Source organism: Haliotis rufescens, unplaced genomic scaffold (genome assembly GCF_023055435.1).
Source record: "Haliotis rufescens isolate VD_foot unplaced genomic scaffold, xgHalRufe1.0.p SCAF_2, whole genome shotgun sequence".
In the NCBI taxonomy this organism is placed as follows: domain Eukaryota; kingdom Metazoa; phylum Mollusca; class Gastropoda; order Lepetellida; family Haliotidae; genus Haliotis; species Haliotis rufescens.
This window is the reverse complement of record NW_025963890.1, coordinates 41,804,479-41,825,778: the sequence shown is the minus strand read 5'-3', so window position 1 is coordinate 41,825,778 and position 21,300 is coordinate 41,804,479. Positions and strand designations below refer to the sequence as shown.

Below are 21,300 nucleotides of genomic sequence, written 5' to 3'. Positions count from 1 at the left end.
CACACATTGTACCAATGTCGGGAATCGAACCTGGGTCTTCGGCGTGACGAGCGAACGCTTTAACCACTTGGCTACCCGACCGCCCCCTGTGGTCTGTAAATAATCGAGTCTTGACCATTTAATCCAGTGATTGACATCATGAGCATCAATGCCAGTGGGATACAATGACATGCAATGAACCAAGTGGACTATCACCCCGTCCATTAAGTGGCCTCTTACAAAGGACCAACACAGCACTATATTAGTGCAATGATCTCAAACACATCGTTCAGCCCGATTTCACCATGCCTGCATCAGATGCAAATGATAATGGAGAACACAAACTTTTCAACGCTGTTTAATACTGTCATATACAACTCATGGTTATAATGATATGATGATCTGGAACAACATGATTAAATTACAGCTGAAAGACATAACAAATATCATATTAAACAATATCACTTTCAGTTATTGAAAAACATATTTCGAGCAGGATTTTTTCTCGGTACAAAAAAACAAAGAAAACTGATTGGAAATTGACATGGTAATGCAGTAATTCTGCAGAAAACAAAAGTAAGAGTATCCAAGACTTGCCCCCGTACATCCTCACTGTCTATACATAGTGGTAAACACCTACAGCAGTGGCAACCATATGAGCTTGTAGACCTCATATAAAAATACACAACAATATATAAGTTATCACAATACACAAACAACCATTGCTAAATCAATGGAGATGAAATGATTATAGATAAAAGTGTCACAAAACTAGTTCTCAGTTTAAACATTCCGAAAGACGTACGGTAACCTATGTCCCTTTGTATAAAAACCTTATCCAATTCTAAACAAACATTCTTGGTCCGAAATCAAAATCCCAAGAACTACAACTTGTTCGTTCATACAATCTTATAATAACATAACCAAGAGAATTATCAATAACAAAACTTAAAAACCTGATACAATATGTCAACATATCACAAACATTAATACTGACTTTCGACAAAAGAAAAAATAACCACAATGCAGACTAATGGTCCACTCCCTTATGTTATTTGGTCTGGAAACTCGGGTTTTGTGTTTAAAATCTGAAAGAAGACTGGTAGTAAGTAAGTAGATCATTCAAAACAATAACGTAAATCCCAACTGAACATAACATTGTGTGTAACTGCAGTTAGCGACTCTCGAAGTACACGTCGCGCATCTCCCGGTCCCGCTGTGAGGAGTTGAGGGCGACGCGGCGGATGAGGGGTCCTCGGCGTGCCACATGCTTTAAGTGAGGCAAGCTGATCTGATCCGAGTGACCAGTGGACAGTACCATGCTGAAATAAACAAAGACACTTTCTTCACATAAAGGTGCTATATAACATATATATAACATATATATACATGTAATATATACAAACATTTCCAGTATAAGAAACAATTCATGGGTTCACTGCAGTTTTACCCAATACAAAACACGGCATCTCTATTCTGCATCAACACGATTTCACAAGCTGAATTTATCATTTGCATATTAGGTTGTCTACAGACTTATCCTGTTTGACATTTTGCTTTATCATACGTAGTGTATTAGTCAGTTTCATTGTACAGTGTTGTTGTGCTTCAATATCCAGAATAGATAAAATAAAGTAACTTTTGACAAAAACAGTTCTTGTCTTACTTTGCTATGATAAAGACAGATTATATTTACAAATTTTTGGCTAAAAGTATTCAGTAGTATAACAGCATTGCTCCTGCAAAGAATGTGACCTATGTTTATAAAACAAAACTATGAATGTTTGATATCCAAACATTCCCATTGTTGCTTCACCTGATAAAGTGTTCAGGAGATTTCCTTCCATATTGTATCAAGTTTGTACAGCACACTGTGAGTGTACATGAGGTGAGGTGAGGTGAAATTGGGTTTAACGTCGCGTCCAAGATTATTGCACTTATATAGCGACGTGCATGTACGTGTGTGTGTTTGTGTGGCTGCTTGTACTAGTCCGGACTGATGCCGATTTATAGTGCTAGCTCACTGAGATACCATGCCGCAGTTTAACATGAATACCCCACTCAGACACAGTATACTGACTCCGAGCCGACCAGTCCTTGTTTTAGCCCCTTAATGCAGAGCGCCAGACAGGGTAACAACAAGTACAATCTTTTAACGTCTTTTTGTATGACGCGGCCCGGGATCGAACCCTGGACCTTCCGCTCTCCGGGCGGACGCTCTACCACAAGACCACGGAGGCGGTCGAGTGTACATGAGGATGGAGAATGACGAAATTACTCATTGTCCCCATGTATGTGATCAGGTATTTCACTCTTAAAGAGGTCAGGTGGCCTCTAAGAAATGTATCAGCTATCATGAACAACTGGCAGATGTATCAACTATCATGAACAACTGACAGATGTGTCAACTATCATGAACAAACAGATGTATCAACTATCATACACAACTGACAGATGTATCAACTATCATAAACAACTGACAGATGTATCAACTATCATGAACAACTGACACATGTATCAACTATCATAAACAACTGACAGATGTATCAACTATCATAAACAGATGTATCAATTATCATGAACTGACAGATATATCAACTACCATGAACAACTGAAAGATGTATCAACTATATTGAACAACTGACAAATGTATCAGCTATCATGAACAACTGACAGATGTATCAACTATCATAAACAACTGACAAATGTATCAGTTATCATATACAGATGACAGATGTATCAACTATCATGGAAAACTGACAGATGCATCAACTATCATGAACAAACAGATATATCAACTATGATGAACAAATGACAGATATATCAACTATCATAAACAAATAACAGATCCATCAACTATCATAAACAAACAGATGTATCAACTATCATGAGCTCAAAGATGCATCAACTATCATGAACAAATGACAGATCCATCAACTATAGTAAACAAACAGATGTATCAACTATCATAAACAACTGACACATGTATCAACGTTAATGAACGGACAGATGTATCAACTATCATGAACTGATAGTTGTATCAACCATCATGAACAACTGACACATGTTTACTATCATGAACAACTGACACATGTTTCAACTACATGTATCATGAACAACTGGCAGATGTATCAACTATCATGAACAACTGACACATGCTTCAACTATCATGAACAACTGACACATGTTTCAACTACATGTATCATGAACAACTGGCAGATGTATCAACTATCAAGAACAACTGACACATGCTTCAACTATCATGAACAACTGACACATGTTTCAACTATCATGAACAACTGACACATGTTTCAACTATCATGAACAACTGACACATGTATCAACTATCATAAACAACTGACACATGTTTCAACTATCATGAACAACTGACACATGTTTCAACTATCATGAACAACTGACACATGTTTCAACTATCATGAACAACTGACAGTTACCAGGAATGCAGACTGGCCACTTATTCATCGTCTTCACTGCTTGAACTGAAAGAAAATGTTTTCGCACATTTGGTCCTGAGCTTGGTAGTTTTACCATATACTTGTGTTCTTAAACTAACATAATGCATTCTTGAAACCAACCCCACAAGCTTGTTCCTTAACATCCATCTGAGACTTACATTGCAGAATCAAGGTTCTCATGACAGTGTTACCATGGTTACAGGACCTGTCGTCTGTGAATGGAAGGCCATAACAATGCTGTAGATACAGTCTTGTGCAATATCGAGAATACAAGGACCTCCATATGGAGGTCTTCAACAAATGAGCCCCTGTGATCCACAAGGAAAGTGAATTCTTGCCTCTGCAAGAGGTAAACTGGCAAACATCGTATCAGTGTAGCAGTTTCCTCTATTTCACGAGTTCAAAGCATTTATGCCTAAATCTTTTTAATGCTTTTCAAAGTCGATGTACAATTTAAAAGCACCCATCCTTTTCCAATTCATGACAACCAGTCTCCATCTTGATTTAGGTCATGTTTAATTACAGGCTACACAAAGATAGAGTGAGTTGGGTTTAACGCCGCTTTTAACAGTATTCCAGTTATATCACGGCGTGTCAGCTTAATGTGGGAGGAAAGCCCGAAGTGATGCAGGTCTCAGATGTTTACCACTTCTGTGAAACACATGAGCTCTGGTATGGTGCTGACAAACCTAGAAACATAATCGGGGCGAACCCGGATTCGAAACCACAATCATAGGTTTCTGGCGTGAACAAGATACGCAACTCTGAACAGCGAATCGCGACGACTGGGCCACCTGTGCCCCCCACAAAAGGTAGAAGCCAACAGCAATATAATATGGCTGTAGTAACAACTAGTGGCACAGTACTGTTGTAAATAATAATTGGCCGTTGGACAACAACTGACATTGATATTTTATTTTGAACCTGATAAAGATGTTAAAGAATATTGAAAAAAAATACATTATGTTGAAGCATATTTCATACCCATTAAGGGATCTTCAAGGGGTATGACAGTTAACCTATAGATTCAGAAAGTTTATTCTACACTGTACCACCTGGATTAATGCGGTGTGGAAATAGTGGTTTATTTTATTTTTCTACCATGACACTTAAGTGTGAGGTTTCAAATGTATACGAGGTATCTTGTCTTTAGTTAGGAGGGTTAGAACTTTAATTAACACCAGCCTGCTGGCCCAGAGCTAGTTCAAATTCCCAATTTCCCCATTGTTTTAACATTACAAGGGCATTTTATCCTTACCTGGGCCCGTAAAGCTTTGGAGGCTAGTTTGTTTGTTTGTTTGTTTGTTTGTTGTTTAACGCCGCACTCAGCAATATTCCAGCTATATGACAGCGGTCTGTAAAGTAATCGAGTCTGGACCAGACAATCCAGTGATTGACATCATGAACACCGATCCAAGCAATTGTGATCGATGACATGTATCAACCAAGTCAGTGAGCCTGACCACCCGATCCCGTTAGTTGCCTTTTATGATAAGCATAGTCGCCTTTTGCGGCAAGTATGGGTTGCTGAAGACCTCTTCTACCCCGGAATCTTCAAGGGTCTTTTGAGGCTAGTACTAACCCTAGTTAGACTATCTCAAATTTCAAAACACAGATGGTTTATCTCCTAAATGACAGCAAAATTAACCATTCAAACATGTCAATAGCAATTACTTAACAACCCCATGTGATTTGAAATCACTTCTTGTACCAATATTTAAATCTGAAAAATATACCTAAGTATTTTAGATAAAGTTACATCATTTATTAGAGGACTTGTGCACAAGGGAACTAACTTACCTACTAAGCCCAAAGGTAATTTATTACTATCTCAGCGATAGAAACTAACAGTTTTAGTCCACTACCATATTCGACGTAATAAGCACCCACGGCGATATTTGCTAATATATTGGCTAGTGAACACTCCCAATTAGCACCCCTTCCGATTGATCAATGTGCATGAGACTTACCGTATTCGACGTAATAAGCACCCAGGGCGCTTTCAAAATTAGAAATAGGGGGCTCTTATTAGAATATTATTTTGGTGAAAAAAAAAACAGAGTTGAAAGATAAATTTCGTGGCTTATGCTGACAGCCTGAAATGTTTATGTACGACAGATATATTTTTCCAGAATTTAATTGCCCATAATTAAGGGTGGATATAACACACGAATGCGTATTATTATACGCGAATAAATAAGTCTTGTCTACATTGATCAATCGGAAGGGGTGCTAATTGGGATTGTTCACTAGCTAATATGTTAGCAATTATTGCCGTGGGCGCTTATTACGTCAAATATGGTATTTATTCTCGTATAATACGCACTCGTGTGTTATATGCACCCTTAATTATGGGCAATTAAATTCTGGAAAAATATATCTGCCATATATAAACATTTCAGGCTGTCAGCATAAACCATGAAATTTATCCTTTAAATAATATTCTAATAAGAGCCCCCAGTTTCTAATTTTGAGAGCGCTCTGGGCACTTATTACGTTGAATACGGTAGTCCTTATAATAACATATAGTAAAACCCTAAAATTTTCAAAAATCTGCTGGTCCTTATGATACCTTAACTATTGGGCAGTTTGGCAAGGACTATGGGACTAGTGCCAATTTCAAACGCTGCTTCTTGTAACACATTGGTCAGCTTGAATGCTCTTGTGAAGGACCAGGAAAACAGGACAAGGTTCTCTTCAAAAGATTACTATGTACCGTATTCGACATAATAAGCACCCAGGGCACTCTCAAAATTAGAAATAGGGGGCTTTTATTAGAATATTATTTTAGTGAAAAACAACAGGGTTGAAAGATCATAAATTTCGTGGTTTATGCTAGCTGACAGCCTGAAATGTTTATATATGACAGATATATTTTCCCAGAATTAAATTTCCCATGTTTAAGGATGCATATAATAAATGTATTATACGAGAATAAATACGTCTTGTGCACATTGATCAATTGGAAGGGGTGCTAACTGGGATTGTTCACTAGCCAATATATTAGCAAATATCGCTGTGGGCACTTATTAGAGTGAGGCTTATTACTTTAAATACGGTATATTTGCAAAGAAATTCAAGATTAATGGAACAGTAACAAAACTATCCATGATAATGAAGAAATTAATTTTAGTGGTTGACTGAATTTTTGTCTTGATCTCTTTAATGATTCAATGAACATCCCCATTTTTGGTGCAGTGAATGCAAAACATTGATGTTCCGAATTCAAATTTGTGGAGGGGATATGAATCACATTATAATTATATCTTTGGGCCTCTATGTGTAAGGCAAATATATGACATATAACAGTGGCAAGGAAATCATGCGAAAAATCCTTTTCAGTAATTTTCAATGAGCATTATTAATCTGCTTCATGCTGATTGGCTAGTTAATGTCATTGTTAAACTGTTGGCCAACAGTAATGTGTTGTCAAATGAATTCATTGTCGCAAACAATTGAAGACGACATTGGCGATTGTTCATGACGTCACAAATGATTTTATGCGATGCAGTTCCAACATTAGAGTGCCTAAGCTGACATCTCAACCTGAGATCAGGAAACCCATGTTTTCTACATTTTCACTGGGAAACATAGAGAACAGCTCACAAGCTTTGGGATTTGGGATTATGTCCCTCGTGAAATAATGTTGAACATTCAATAAGGCTTTAAAAATAAAAGAATTGATTCTCAGGCAATGGCTTTTGAAAATATAGTGTGGGTGGGCGGGTTTTTTTTGGGGTGGTGGTGGGGGAGAGGTTGTTCAAGCTAGTATGTAACCAAATTTTGTGTACAATAATATCAGCAAAATTATGTTGTTCTTAAGAATTGTAGCATTTCACTGCTGGGGTCATGTGTTTGAGACATGGAATATTTAAAGATTTCTTTTGATATAAAAAAGGAAAAGAAACCGAAACGTGAAGCGGAATTGATGATGAAGCGGGCGGTGCCTGAAAACCAAGACTATTATTCTTTTAGGCTAAGGCATGGAACTTGAAGAATTAATTCAGTTCGGACAGATAATCTGTAATTTCTCATATCTTGTAGGTTATTCTCCAAATGCTACACATAGCTAATACGCGGCAATAGATGTATAAATACTATAAAGTTCGCCACTATAGCAAGGGGTAACAAATCATGAATAGAACATAACCTTACCTGAAGTGCTCAAGATGTTCCGTTAGCGAGAAGCAGTCCGCATGGCACTGCACACTGGGAACTTATCATCACACACACAAACTGATGACATCATCAAAACGTGAACACTGCAAGTCACTCAAGTGCAAACCAACGCTTTACATGGTTAGTGTTCAATCAGTTATTATCGAAATCTTATAAACTTTTAACATTTATTCTATTAAGTTATAGATTTTCATTTAGGGACTGAATTTTGGATTCACAAGATTTTTTATTTTTCTGTTTACATATTGTATGGGTGTACATACGGATTCAAATTTCTACAAGACATGCACTATTTGAGATGATACAAGGGAGAGAATACCTATGTCAGAACAGGAGGACTACGTCTAATTGACATTACAGTAATAGTTACAGTATATGGTTCATTTCTTTATACAAATACAATTTCTGCTGTGAGTTTAGCACAACACAAAGTCTGTGACATCTTGTGGGGAAACTCTTCTTACAAACTGGTGACCTTTTCTAAATTGACACAATTTTTTACAACAAGACTTTAGATATTCCAATGTAATAGATCCTTTTCTGAATTTTGGTACAAACATGGATTTCTTTTACAACATTTTGACACAGAAATGAACCATTATAATAAAATAAAGAGGTAAAACTTGCAAAGAAAAAGTGAGATTTTGATTTTGTAGACAAACTTTTATGAAAATAAATATTAGAAAAGTCGACTTGTACATAGTTAAGAACATCTAAAATGCTTCTATTCTGGTATTTGTGAGAAAAGAAAAGAAATTACTAAATGAATACCGGTAAGAAGATTTGTCCATACTTAAAACCCAGATTAGTACCAGGTGCTAATCACAAAGCATTTAAAGTCCTTGCCAGATAGTTCTGTCTTGCAAATTAAAGATGGCATTTCTCAAATTTGTTTCAAGTAATCCTCAACTAAATAGGCATACATGAAATATCTGGCAACGACAGGGCACTGAATTTGTGTAAACATTTCACCAAAGCATAATGAAAAGTTGAAAACCACAACATAGATAATCAGCGAATGTAAAGCAGCAAGACTGTGGGGTTGGCATACAAGAACATAGCACTAAATGAAAAACATGATTCTGCGATTAAATAAAGATGCAAGCACGACATGATATCTTATTGCTGGTGTTTTAATATTGCAAGCAATTCTGATTTTGTACTGTTTCAACATATCATTGCATGTGATCCACAACAAGAAATAGTTGTCCTGAGATTTCATCATATCATCAAAGCACTCCACATGAAAGAATTGTATATCTGTTCGAAAACAAGAAATGAAAATTCTAGCACATGGGTTTCTCACATAAAAAGATATGTCCGCACCAATTTCTTTGACAGAGAACTTAATTAAAACAATTTTCAGCATCTTGATATTTGCATTTATTGCCTGAATATATTTCTAAGTTTTACAAATGGTCACAAAATCTTAACTTTTTGGACTGAAACTACATAATTTCAAAATTCGGTTGATGTCATTAACTGAGCCAATTATTGTGGTGTTTAAAATGGTTAGTACTGAGAGTGAGTGGAGACAGACAAGGAAGATGAGTGACAAGCACATGACAGGTGACAGCTATAGACGACAAGCACTGGCTATAATGTACACCCATACTTACAACATAGCATTTTTCTTAAACTGTTCCTCAGCACTGACAGGCAGTTTGAAGTAATCCACACTCTTCCTGGTCCCTGACTTGTCTGTATAGTGTTCCCGATGGGACTGGGCCAGCTGTGATCATAATTAATTAAATAAAACCAACTGTCAATATCATCAATAACTTTGATAAAACAAACAAAAAACAAAAAACAAATCAGGTCTTTGAAAGGCATATGGAAGTGATACACATAAGGAAGAGTGAGTGAGTGAGTATGGTTTTACTCTGCTTTAAGCAATATTCCAGCAATATCACGGCGGGGGACACCAGAAATGGGCTTCACACATTGTACCCATGTCGGGAATCGAACCCGGGTCTTCAGCGTGGCGAGCGAACGCTTTAACCACTAGGCTACCCGACCGCCCGCATAAGGAAGAGAATTTGTGGAGGTCAACTTCGTTGTTATGAAGAACAAATGTTTCAGAGTGTGCTTACTCCTTCATCAGGTGAATGGAGGAGTAAGCATGTACTCCGAAACGGTGTGTTCCTCATAATAAAGAAGTTGACATCCATAAATTCTCAGGCCTGCTTTTTAGGTCCACAAGAAGAATTAAGATACTTTAATATGTTTTGGGTGTTTTATTTATGCAAACGGGAGTGAGTGACTTGGGTTTTATGCTACTTCAGGCATTATTCCAGCAATGTCATCACGCGGGACACCAATAACGGTGTTGACTTGTTGTACCAAATGGGGACTCAAACATACATCCTCATCTTTCTGGACAATGGCATTAACTGACTACATGTATAACAGTCCAGTTTCCACCCTAGGCTGGAATTCCGGAGTTACATATTGGCTGGACTAACAAGTCTATGCACAACCCAATAAAAATCGAGTAAGTAAATTTACATGCGGTTTGTAAACAACATGGATCTCAATGTGCAGATTCCGGTCGACTGTGGGATTTGCAAAGCATGCCAACTTGGCATTGACAGATATTTTGCAAATCTTTTCACCTTTTTAACCAAGGTGCTCAAGTGATTTGATGCACCTCACAGATTGAGACCTGTTTTATTAAAATATAGAGTTTGGTTATCGATCAGATCGTCTTGACTGGCTGCCATTATGTTTGAAGCAAATGCAAGCGCTATGAGTGATGGAATCGTTTTGGTCGATAGGAGGGCATAGTAGGGACAGCCACTGGCAGCTCTTCTATCGAGCCTGGAAATTCCAGCCTAGTTTGGCAAGGATGGAAACTGGACTTTAGTCAGTTACCTCCCTTGCCTTGGGAAGATGATAGATCCTCAGCATGATGAGTTACTGCCTATTCAACCAGGATACCCCACTGCCCCAGCAGGGCTTGAGCTGGGGTGAAGTGAAATGGGTTTTAAGTACTTTTAAAGTCACATTCAAGATCACTGCCCTTCATAGTGACATGCATGCACAGGTGCTTGTCCGTATGTGGCGGCTTGTACTAGTCCACACTAATGCCGATTTTAGAAGTGCTAGCCCACGGAGAGACCATGCCGCGGTTTACATAAATACCCCACTCAGACACAGAATACCAACTCCAAGCCAAACAATTCCTTGTTTTATCCCCTTGAAGCTGAGCGACAGGTGCGGTAACATCAAGTACCATCTTTCAAGGACATTTGCTAATATGCAGTATGGGATCAAACCACTGACCTTCCACTCTTCGAGCAGACACTCTACCTACAAGAACTTTAATTTATGTCACAGTTAAAGTGACAGATATTTTCTTCATTTCTAGAAAGTCCCTGATAGATCTTTTGTTCTCCACAACCATTTTTCAGAAGCACCAACCTGATCAAACTTGCACAGTTCTTCACGCCTGTCGTGGTCAATGTTTGACAGCTGATATTTTGGTGCTGCTGTCCACTTGTCTTGTGTGCGACTGCGGTTCCCAATGACTAGGTCTGGGTTGTGTGTGTAGTACGTGGGGAACTGCCCTCCCCTGCAGTACGGGTCAGACGAGCTCCTCAACACCTCCGACCTACAAGAAAAACGGGGTCATATTCAACAAATGAGCCAATTATTGTCGTATGAATTTGCAAATATTGACATTCATAAATGTTTATTTACTGTTAATAGGAACAACCATCAAAATCATACACTGCTGAACCTAATCCAGATACAGTGTATATTGTCAGTTACCATGGTAACCAGTAACCACAGTCTTTTGAATGTTAAAAATGGCTCTACATGAACTGTATAAGCAATGACATGATTGACTGACATATACCATTTGACGTAATAAGCGCCCAGGGCGCTCTCAAAAATAGAAAAAGTGGGCTCTTATTAGAATATAGTTTTGGTAAGAAAATAAAACAGAGTTGGATGATCGTTTATATTGTGGTTTATACTGACAGCCTAATATGATACAAAAGAAAAGTCTGTGGAAATTATACACGACAGAAATATTTTCAAGAATTTAAATGCCCATAATTGATGGTGCATATAACACATGAGTGCGTATTATGAACGAATAAATAAGTCTTGTGTACACTGATCAATCGGAAGGGGTGCTAATTGGGATTGTTCACTAGCCAATATATTAGCAAATATCGCCGTGGGCGCTTATTAGATCGGGGCACTTATTACGTCGAATTAAGTAGTGTGACACTCGTACCTGTAGTCCTGGAAATATTTAGATGTAGCGTTTCCGTACGTCTCGCCATAGTCGAACTTGGTGGTGGGGCAGTGACCTCGATACCTGTAAACAAAAGTCAATGGTTTGTTGAATATTTTACTTCGAGCCACATCTTATCTCTTGTAACAGTTACTTCTTTACACACACAAAAGATTCCCTTAATCTGGCATATACATTCATCTAATAGACTATGTTAGAATTCTACTCAAATAAAACAAAAACCTGACAAAAACACCTTGGGTGCTACCTCAGCACAATATCGTTCTAAAAGGAATGCTAATAGGTCTACACAAATATCCATATTGAAACTATCATATTTGTTTACCAAATCTTCAGCACGAGAAGCAGGAAACTTCAATTCTTGCATAACTCTGAAGTGATAAAGTAACATACCGTATACGACCTAATAAGCGCCCCACTCTAATAAGCGCCCACGGTGATATTTGCTATGATATTGGCTTGTGAAAAATCCCAATTAGCACCCCTTCCGATTGATCAATGTACACAAGACTTATTCATTCGTGTATAATACGCGCTTGTGTGTTATATGCAACCTTAATTATGGGCAATTAAATTCTGGAAAAATATATCTGTCGTACATAAACATTTCAGGCTGTCAGCATAATATAAAATGTATCTTTCAACTACCGTTTTTTCACCAAAATAATATTCTAATAAGAGCCCCCAATTTCTAATTTTGAGAGCGCCCTGGGTGCTTATTACGTCGAATACGGTATTAACTTTTACACTTTTGGGATGAGAACAAAATCTTTGCAACAATCATAACAAAGTTAATCCCATTTAGCAGCTGTTTAGTCGTGGAATTGTAGATCTTAATCTGCATGCATCATCCATGAAAATATGTGAATAACCTACATGCTTTCCCCTAATCTTTATTTTAAGTGTGAAATCAAAAGGTGCTCTTTCATCCTATGATATAAAGCAATTACCATTACTAATTTTTCTCTTGTTAGTTCAGAATGTAATAAAAATATTATTTCAAAACCCTTCAGCATACATGTCTTCTTTCAATTATTGCAGACATTATGTCTAAAATCTGCAATTAATACATAAACAGTTATAAGTCTCAAAATAGGTCTCAGCAGCCCATGCTTGCCATAAAAGGCGACTATGCTTGTCGTAAGAGGTGACTAACGGGATTGGGTGGTTGGGCTTGCTGACTTGGTTGATGCATGTCATCGATCCTAATTGCGTGGATAGATGCTCATGATGTAAATCACTGGGTTGTCTGGTCCAGACTTGATTATTTACAGACCGCCATCATATAGCTGGAATATTGCTGAGTTCACCGTTAAACAAGATCAAACAAACAAACAAAAGTCTCAAAATGAGTCCAAATACTTCATGCCAGGTAGATCTATCTCTGTAATAAATATGAACTGTAGCCTGTGAATTGTAAATTTGTGTTCCTAAGATACTGTAGTTTTAAAATCTAATGGGAAGTAAAATGTGATTTTTTTCACCATAAGGAGCCTTATCTCGTGGTCGGTCACAAATAAAGTCATGTTAAATGTAAGCGATGTTCACCAAGGGGAGGTAATCTATACATATGAAGTGCTTCTCAAATCACGGGACATTAAGTGTGAATATTCACAATGCATACATATTCTGAATTGAAATAAAACATTTCTCACATTAAAATCTCTGTGCGTTACCCTCAGTTTGGACAAGACCTACGTATAATATTTAATTGAATAAAATTAGTCTTCGAAAGAATACATTTTATCCTGTGCCAGGCCTCATGGTCATATCTACAGACGCTAACTTAATAATATCACGATATTTCACACACAACATCTATTGTAAACATTACCCTGGCATAAATCTGGGAGATATGTAGTTGGCATTGTGGGTGGTGATAAGCGTCCCTGCTGGTCTTGACATTTTGCTGGTTTCGAAGTTTTTCGTCGACTTCTGACAGTGCTCTCCTGTGACCACGCGAAGTTGTTTACATGCGCTGCCACGGACTACACACAATCCGCAGTAAGAAATAGTGCTAAGAAACGGCGGCGTAGTAATTGATTTAGTTTGAAAAACATGCATGCTAGTTTATATTATGCATATTGTCCTTACTTAAACATACGTATGTAGTACATGTCTACATATTCAGGAACATAATTCATAGTGTACATATTTGTGTGAATCACGACGCGGTGTCCATAGCAACAAGTAGTTCCCTCGTTGATGATAGAGATCTCTGTGTTCAAGCAGAGACCATACAGGCAAAATATATAGATTTTAAGATTTTAGTTTGAAATGAGCTAAAATAAGCTCATGAACATAAAAAATGAATAAATAACAAAGAAGAAAGAAATAAAAAAAAATTTAAATATCAAAAATATACAAATGTTCAAGATCTAGATCTGGAAGAAAACATTTATAAAATCAAAATCTAGACCTTCTTTCAATGACGGGCATTTACAATTTGACACATGCTTTCATCCAAAATTGGGGGTAATACATTTATATATTTTGGCATAACTATTGTCACTTATGTTATTATTGTATATTAAAAACTACTCACCAGCAAAGTTTGCACGATATTAATTTATACAAAAATGTGTCGTAAGAGGCGAATACTGCCGAGTGCGGTGTTGAACAGCAAACAACAAACAACATCTATGCGAAATACGATACTAATAAATAATCATTACTGCAACATGAACGGCTACCTTCATACCGATGCACAAGTAAATTCATCTATAAGTGTTCATTTCTCCACCCACACTGACAAGATACACACTGTTTGTTTGTTTGTTCTTTAACGCCGCACTCAGTAATATTCCAGCTATATGACGGCGGTATGTAAATAATCGAGTCTAGACCAGACAATCAAGTGATTGGCATCATTGGCATCCATCTACGAGTCTCCATGAGGTACGATGACATTAATCAACCAAGTCAGCGAGCCCGACCACCTGTTGCTGAAGACAATTCTAATCCGGTATCACCGGGGGATGAAGATATATCAATTTATATCATTACCATAATATTAGGCCAACTAATTAATGCAATGTAAATCTTAATTAGTTATAATTAATCTCTCAATACCCTTTAATGTAGGTTGCAGTTTAAGTTCTCTAATATTTATGATGGCTCACAGAGGAGGAAACACGTACATTAATTAAGGTGTGTAATTGACAAATTATAAATCTTTCTGTGTCATGTTCAGATTTCTTGAGTGTTTTGTTGTTTACATAGAACAACTTAACAGATGTATTTAAATAAGGAGAAGATTTATGCATGAAAAACTTTGATCTTTATTACAATTTAGGAGCGACGTTTCGGTGTAGAAAGTGCATGATGTACAGAGTATATGGTTGACAAGTATACTGAACAACAAAAGTTCCTCTGACATTGAATAAGATTTGATGCAAAGTTAAGTTTTTGACCAAATCTGAAACAATTTCGGTTTGCAACAGATAAAAGACTCCCGTAAGTGTTCAAATGGTTTAATTTGCCATATGACTTCAGAAAATGCGTGATTTCATAAAAAAAACCATGATCATGCCAAAATGTCAATTTACAAATCAATAGGTGTGTTTCCACCTCTGATTGCGACACATCTTCGTCTCATGGAATGGACCAGGCGTCGCACAAAGTCCTGTGGGATATCTGTCCATATCTGCTGAAGCATGTTTCGAAGTTCCTGGAGTCTCTGTGGAACACGTGGTTGACGTCGAAGGGGCCGATCAATCTCATCCCACACGTGCTCGATTGGTGAGAGATCAGGGGAGCGAGCCGGCCAGGGGTGACATTCACGTTGTTTTGTTGAAGAGAATCCTGAACAAGTCGAGCAATATGAGGCCGGGCGTTGTCATGTTAAAAGGTAATGCCTTGGCCATGACGACGCAAAAACGGTAGAACAACAGGGCCGATGATCTCGGCGCGGTAGCGCTATCCATTGAGATTTCTCTCTACCACTATCAAACGGGTCCTCTGTTTTGCTGTAATCCCACCCCATACCATAACGCTGCCGCCCCGAACCGATCTTCTTCCATGACACAATGATTGACGTAACTTTCACCTCGACGTCGGTACACTCGAATCCGTCGATCGCTGTGGCTGAGGTGAAAACGAGACTCGTCAGTGAATAGAACTTGTCCCCACTGCATGGCCGTCCCGCGTAGACGATGTCTGCACCACTGTAGACGTGCTTGACGGTGGTTTCCTGTCAAAATGGGACGTCTGGTGGGTCTTCTGGCGACAACCCCTGCACATCTGAGACGACGACGTACGGTTTGTGAAGATATTCGTCGAAGGCCAGGGATGCTTCTTGCAGACTGTTGCTGGCTGGAATCGATTTCGTAGGTGTGTTGTTCGAATCCAGTTGTCTTGTCGATTATTGGTTACGCGTGGCCTGCCACTCCGAGGATGGTCTCTGACTGAATTCGTCTGTTGCCAACGTTGCCATAAACACCAAATTGTGTTTCTGTGGACGTTAAATTGTCTTGCAACATCACCTTGACTCGATCCTGCTTCAAGCATACCAATGGCTCGCAGACGCTCATTTTCGGACAGGCGTGGCATTTCGTAAAGTTGAAAAATTGCGTAAATTTGTTTTTACTGAGTGGTAGCACGATGCTAAACAATGCATATGGAATCCCGTTAACGCACATGTTTTTATACCCATCCTTGGGTAGTGAAATGCATGGGGCTTGCATAAAAGTAAACTTTTGCATGGAATGCATGCTTTTCTGCAGCAGTTGCGTTTTTGTGACTTGATTCCATACATGTACTACAATATTGAAAACCAAACTTTACACTAAAATATTGGTGTCACGGGAATTTTTGTTGTTGAGTTTATAATACAGGTAAGTTCTTTGATAGGCATTTAGAAGTTGGAGTACTAAGTATGTTGACATGTTTTTATATTGTCTAAATGTATTTATTTTTAATGTATAACCTTTTATAGTCACGATATGGCTGAAATATTGCTGATGTGACCTTAAATAATCAATCATGCCCTTACGATTGGCCACACATTTATTGTTAAATTCAGCGTGGCATGGTCCGAATTAATCTCCCAGTGGCAATTTTAAGGTGTCTTGTCTTCACCTCTTTTTGAGCCCAGCTCGGCTAATGTAGCGGGTGACGTTTGACGTCGACGTACACGTCTCCCGATCATGTCCAAGACGTGCTCTATGGGGAAAATGTCGGCACACATGGCTGGCCATTGCATTCTGGTAATGTTTTGCTGCTGGAGGTAGTCAGTTGCCACACGTGCACGGTGGACACGAGCGTTATGATCTTGAAAGACAAAATGTGCACCAGCATGGCGCGCAAACGGCACAACTACTGGCGCCAGTATGTTGTCTCAGTACTGTTCAGTTGCCCTTCCATTAACAATCAATCTCATTAAAATCAGATCTAATAAAGTTCCCTCTGCTGCTTAAGAAAGATCTGAGGACATCCCATTACAGGTCACGTCAGAACGACCTTTCGCGAACTTTGATCGACCACTGAAATGACTAACAAGAAGTTCCCATCAGCCAATTAGAAAGCAGCTTTCTCGAGCTTTACGGCACTCGTTTCAACTTGGCGACTTCCATTTCAGACTACGCTTGAAAAATATGTTGACAAGTTCTCGAATAAAACTTTGAAAACTGAACAAACGAATATTCCGGAATGTCTTATATATGGCTGAGATTGTATGGCAGTGCTTCCCGGGTACTGTGCAACGCCTCCTCCGTTCAAATGCATATCCCACTCAAGCGAGAGATGGACGATAAGTTTGACGGAACGAGTCGTAGTGTCGTTCGGAATACCCCGTGTTAACGTTTTCGAGCTTGCATGATTAGAAAACACATTCCGATTGTCACTTTCACGATCTGGTAAGCGACGCTTTGATTGGTCGGATGAAAGTTCGTTCTGACGTGACCCGTAATGAGATGTCCTCAGATCTTTGCTTAGCGATAGCGAGAACTAAGAACCGATTTTAATGAGATCGATTAACAATATGCAGTGGCTTTCTGTCAGTCGTTTTGCCCTTTGTTGACGTTCGAATGACGTTTGTCAGGACGCCTCCAGACACGTCCCAACCTATCCAGAAACTTCAGTGTGAATCGGGACTCATCTGAAAACAGACCATCGCCGATGCCTCCAGTTATACGTTCAAAACACCATCGGCGTCTGGCTAGAATGTGTCGACTTCTTAATGGTGGTACAACGCATGGTCGCCGGGAATGCAGACGACTTCCTATCGTCTGACCGGTAACACGTAACACTCCACTCATGATGTCAATCGCTGGATTGTCTGGTCCAGACTCGATTATTTACAGACCGCCGTCATATAGCTGGAATATTGCTGAGTGCGGCGTTAAACAACAAACCAACCAACCACATTCTCGTATATCAGACAATGTTGAGTGGAAGTGCAGATATTAAGAAGTCTTTAAAATACTAACTAACTTACCGTTACCAGCATAATCTTTTATTATAATATTGAAAGTACCGACCAGGCAACACTATAGCCTAAATGGGTGTCAAACAATTGGGAAATACGTTTTGAGTGACAGGGTCAAAGTTCTATTATGAATGAAAACACATATACAAGACCTTTCGTACCACACAAATATGTAGTTACAGTTGTTTTTTCAGACTCCAGTAGGCATTAACAACATTTCTCCATATATGCAGTTATTCGGGATGCCATGTTGGAGGCCAACTCCTTCTGAATAAAACAAATCTTGTCTCAACTGTTTTATTGGTATTCTCCAGCTTGGTACCAGTGCAGGAATCTATATAAAAACGTCGCTAAACGCAATAAATTCTATATTTCCATAACTAATGAGTGAGTGAGTTGGGTTTTACGCCGCTATTAACAGGAAAGGCTTGCGCAGCCTGTCGTTCCGCGACAATAAAGTGCGGACGTCCCGCCAACCTTAAACACACACCAGCAAACAGTCCCCAGTTAAGACCAGTGCCATAGCCAGCCGGAGATTTTTTATAGAAAACATTTTCCTTGTGAAAGTTAACTTTCATAAGAAATGAATAATCACTAGTTTCAGACAAGTTACTCTTACGACAAGCATAGTCGCCTTTTACGGCAAGCATGGGATGCTGAATACCTATTCTAACCCGAATCTTCACGGTCGCCTTGACACGTGGAGGAGCTGGGATGTATATGTTTGCTGACTTGTACATATTATATGTGTGTGTATGATGTGATGATGTATGTTCTCTGCGTGTGTCAATGTGTGATTTTTTAGAGTAAAATTTTGTTCTGTTCTAATATATAGCTTGGGTTATGCTGTGGGGCCGGCGTTAATTTCTTACTCACATCATGTAAACAATAAACAAACAATTAAACACACTGATTGAACAAGCAGCCAAGACGGCTTTTATCTTCCGTGTATGTGAGGGGAATGGGCTTCTTTTCTACCAATGAACAAAGGGAGACCACCCATGTCAGACTATTTCTTTGAGTGTATCAGTGGCGATGCTAGCTTGGGATTTCCAAGGCGACTTGCGCAGCCTGTCGTTCCGCGGCAATAAAGTGCGGACGACCCTCCAACAACACACATCGCGCCTTACACACACCAGCAAACAGTCCCCAGGTAAGACGAACGGTCTTTATCAGCAAACATTTTCATAATTAATCTAGAGAATGCTCAGGGACAAAACAAACTGAACCGGCCCTTCTTTTTATCAACGACGGTAACCACGCCAACGGCCACCACAACTTTATCTGCTTCCCCCTTTTAGTTTAAGTCTTTGGCACCCACGACATGCAGCCGTACAGGTTCAGCTTTGCCGGAAATGGACGATGACGCCTCGTTCTGACTTCGTCTCGGTAACGTAGTGACCGTTGTCGTGGCCAACGTCCCCTCTGTTTTGAACAGATTCACTATCGCTCTTGCTCCATATCGCTCTGCATTTCGTTGACTACAGAATCGTTTCAAGATCTTCTACTGACAAGATGTTTACAAGGCTGCATATTCAAGGTATTTAAGAATGCAATTATTGTATTTTAAAGTGTTTAGAACGTCGATAAGTACTGAAATTGGCCGTAGTTTGACAGCAGTACCGATGGTGATGACGCCGGCCGCCATTTGCAATTGTTTTGATTCAGAAATGGGTGTCTTCTAAATCTCTTGTCTGCTCTGAAATGAGAGCGGGCCGGTTATAAATATGACGGACGATGTTGTTCAAACATTATAGGTCAAATGTGTGACATTGTATAACTTTGATATCTATTTAAACGTAAACTACACTTTCAAACGAACGGGCTTGGAATGACATGACTAAAACGCATGAACACAATGATGAAATGCTCATAGTCTCGATAGTACTCTCAACTCCTAATCCACCTGTCTGTCTGTCTGTCTGTCCGTCCATCCATTCAGGTTCTGAAGAGTAAATAAGAGCTGTACAAGTTTTTGTAGAGATGTATTGCAAAATATCTAGATCTATATTTGTTGACTAGAGGCTGGGTGATGCCTTTTATCAAAGTTGTAGTACAGTGTAACCTCGTTAACTCGAACTCCTTAACTCGATATATTCATTGAACATGTATTTTAAGGTATTATTAAATTTGTTTATTTTTCTTTTCAGCACGGGAAGACATGATCCGGTATCATGTCACTCCTGCTGCGAGTTTATGGCCGTCGCTGGATGAGGAATCCGACTGTGTATGTAGTTTATCTACATCTGTTTCGGATTTGGCCGCCGAATAAGATCACTTAAGTGCTTTTGTCGATGTCCCCCACGCACGCTATTGACATTGCCCATTTCTTCTGTGTGATATTGTGTCCTAAAAAATAACTGCATGATCCCCCTCCTCCAATTGCATGATTCAAAAGGTCGATCAGAATTTCTGTCTTGTTGTAGCGCCTTATTGCATGTGTAAGCTGTGTATCACACTGACTTTCTTTTCCACATGTTATTTGTTATTTGAAAACCGCCTATATACCTGGCCCTCTGACCCTCCTTTCTCCCTCCCTCCCCACTCACTGATGTAGCGTCCCCAGGCTGCGTCCCCGACCCCCTCTCCCAACCCTCTGAGTGTTTTCACCCCCTTCTGGGCCCGCCCTGACCACGGTGAGACGCTCCCCGCCCCAGTCACCATCACCTACGTCGACCATTATCCTGCCCCTAGTGATGACGACAGTGACTACTGGGTCTACGAGGACGAGGATGACGACAGCTTCGTGGAGGACAGAGAGGTTCATCCTCTGAGGAAGGCGCTGAGGAGAGTGGCTGCCTTCTGGAGGAGAATCTTCTCGTAGATTTCTCATCCAGTGTGTATGTGTGTGTGTGTGTGTGTGAGAGAGAGAGAGAGAGAGAGGGAGAGAGAGAGAGGGAGTACGAGTGTGTGTAAATGTGAGAGGATGTTGTTTTGCACGTGTGATAGATAGTGTGGGTGTGTAGGTG

The 21,300-nt window shown here is 39.2% G+C and overlaps 1 protein-coding gene across 1 annotated transcript; it reads right to left on the bottom strand.

Moving 5' to 3' along the window:
* Positions 1 to 321: 321 nt before the first annotated feature.
* Positions 322 to 13,898, bottom strand: LOC124149434 (protein FAM166C A-like). The gene is made up of 5 exons (XM_046521022.2): positions 13,739 to 13,898; positions 11,884 to 11,967; positions 11,058 to 11,247; positions 9,254 to 9,366; positions 322 to 1,301 (listed from the first exon to the last, which is right to left on the bottom strand). Exons 1-5 carry the CDS (start codon positions 13,807 to 13,809, stop codon positions 1,154 to 1,156), a joined length of 606 nt encoding a protein of 201 aa, XP_046376978.1. The 5' UTR covers positions 13,810 to 13,898; the 3' UTR covers positions 322 to 1,153.
* Between the last annotated feature and the right edge of the window lie 7,402 nt (positions 13,899 to 21,300).

Coding starts and splice junctions, on each gene's coding strand:
- LOC124149434 (XM_046521022.2), bottom strand. CDS start 13,809: ATGTCAAGACCAGCAGGGACGCTTATCACCACCCACAATGCCAACTAC. Junction 11,968..13,738: donor TCTCCCAGATTTATGCCAGG/GTAATGTTTACA, acceptor TTTTGTTTACAG/GTATCGAGGTCACTGCCCCA. Junction 1,302..9,253: donor TTTAAGAAAAATGCTATGTT/GTAAGTATGGGT, acceptor TGTTTATTTCAG/CATGGTACTGTCCACTGGTC.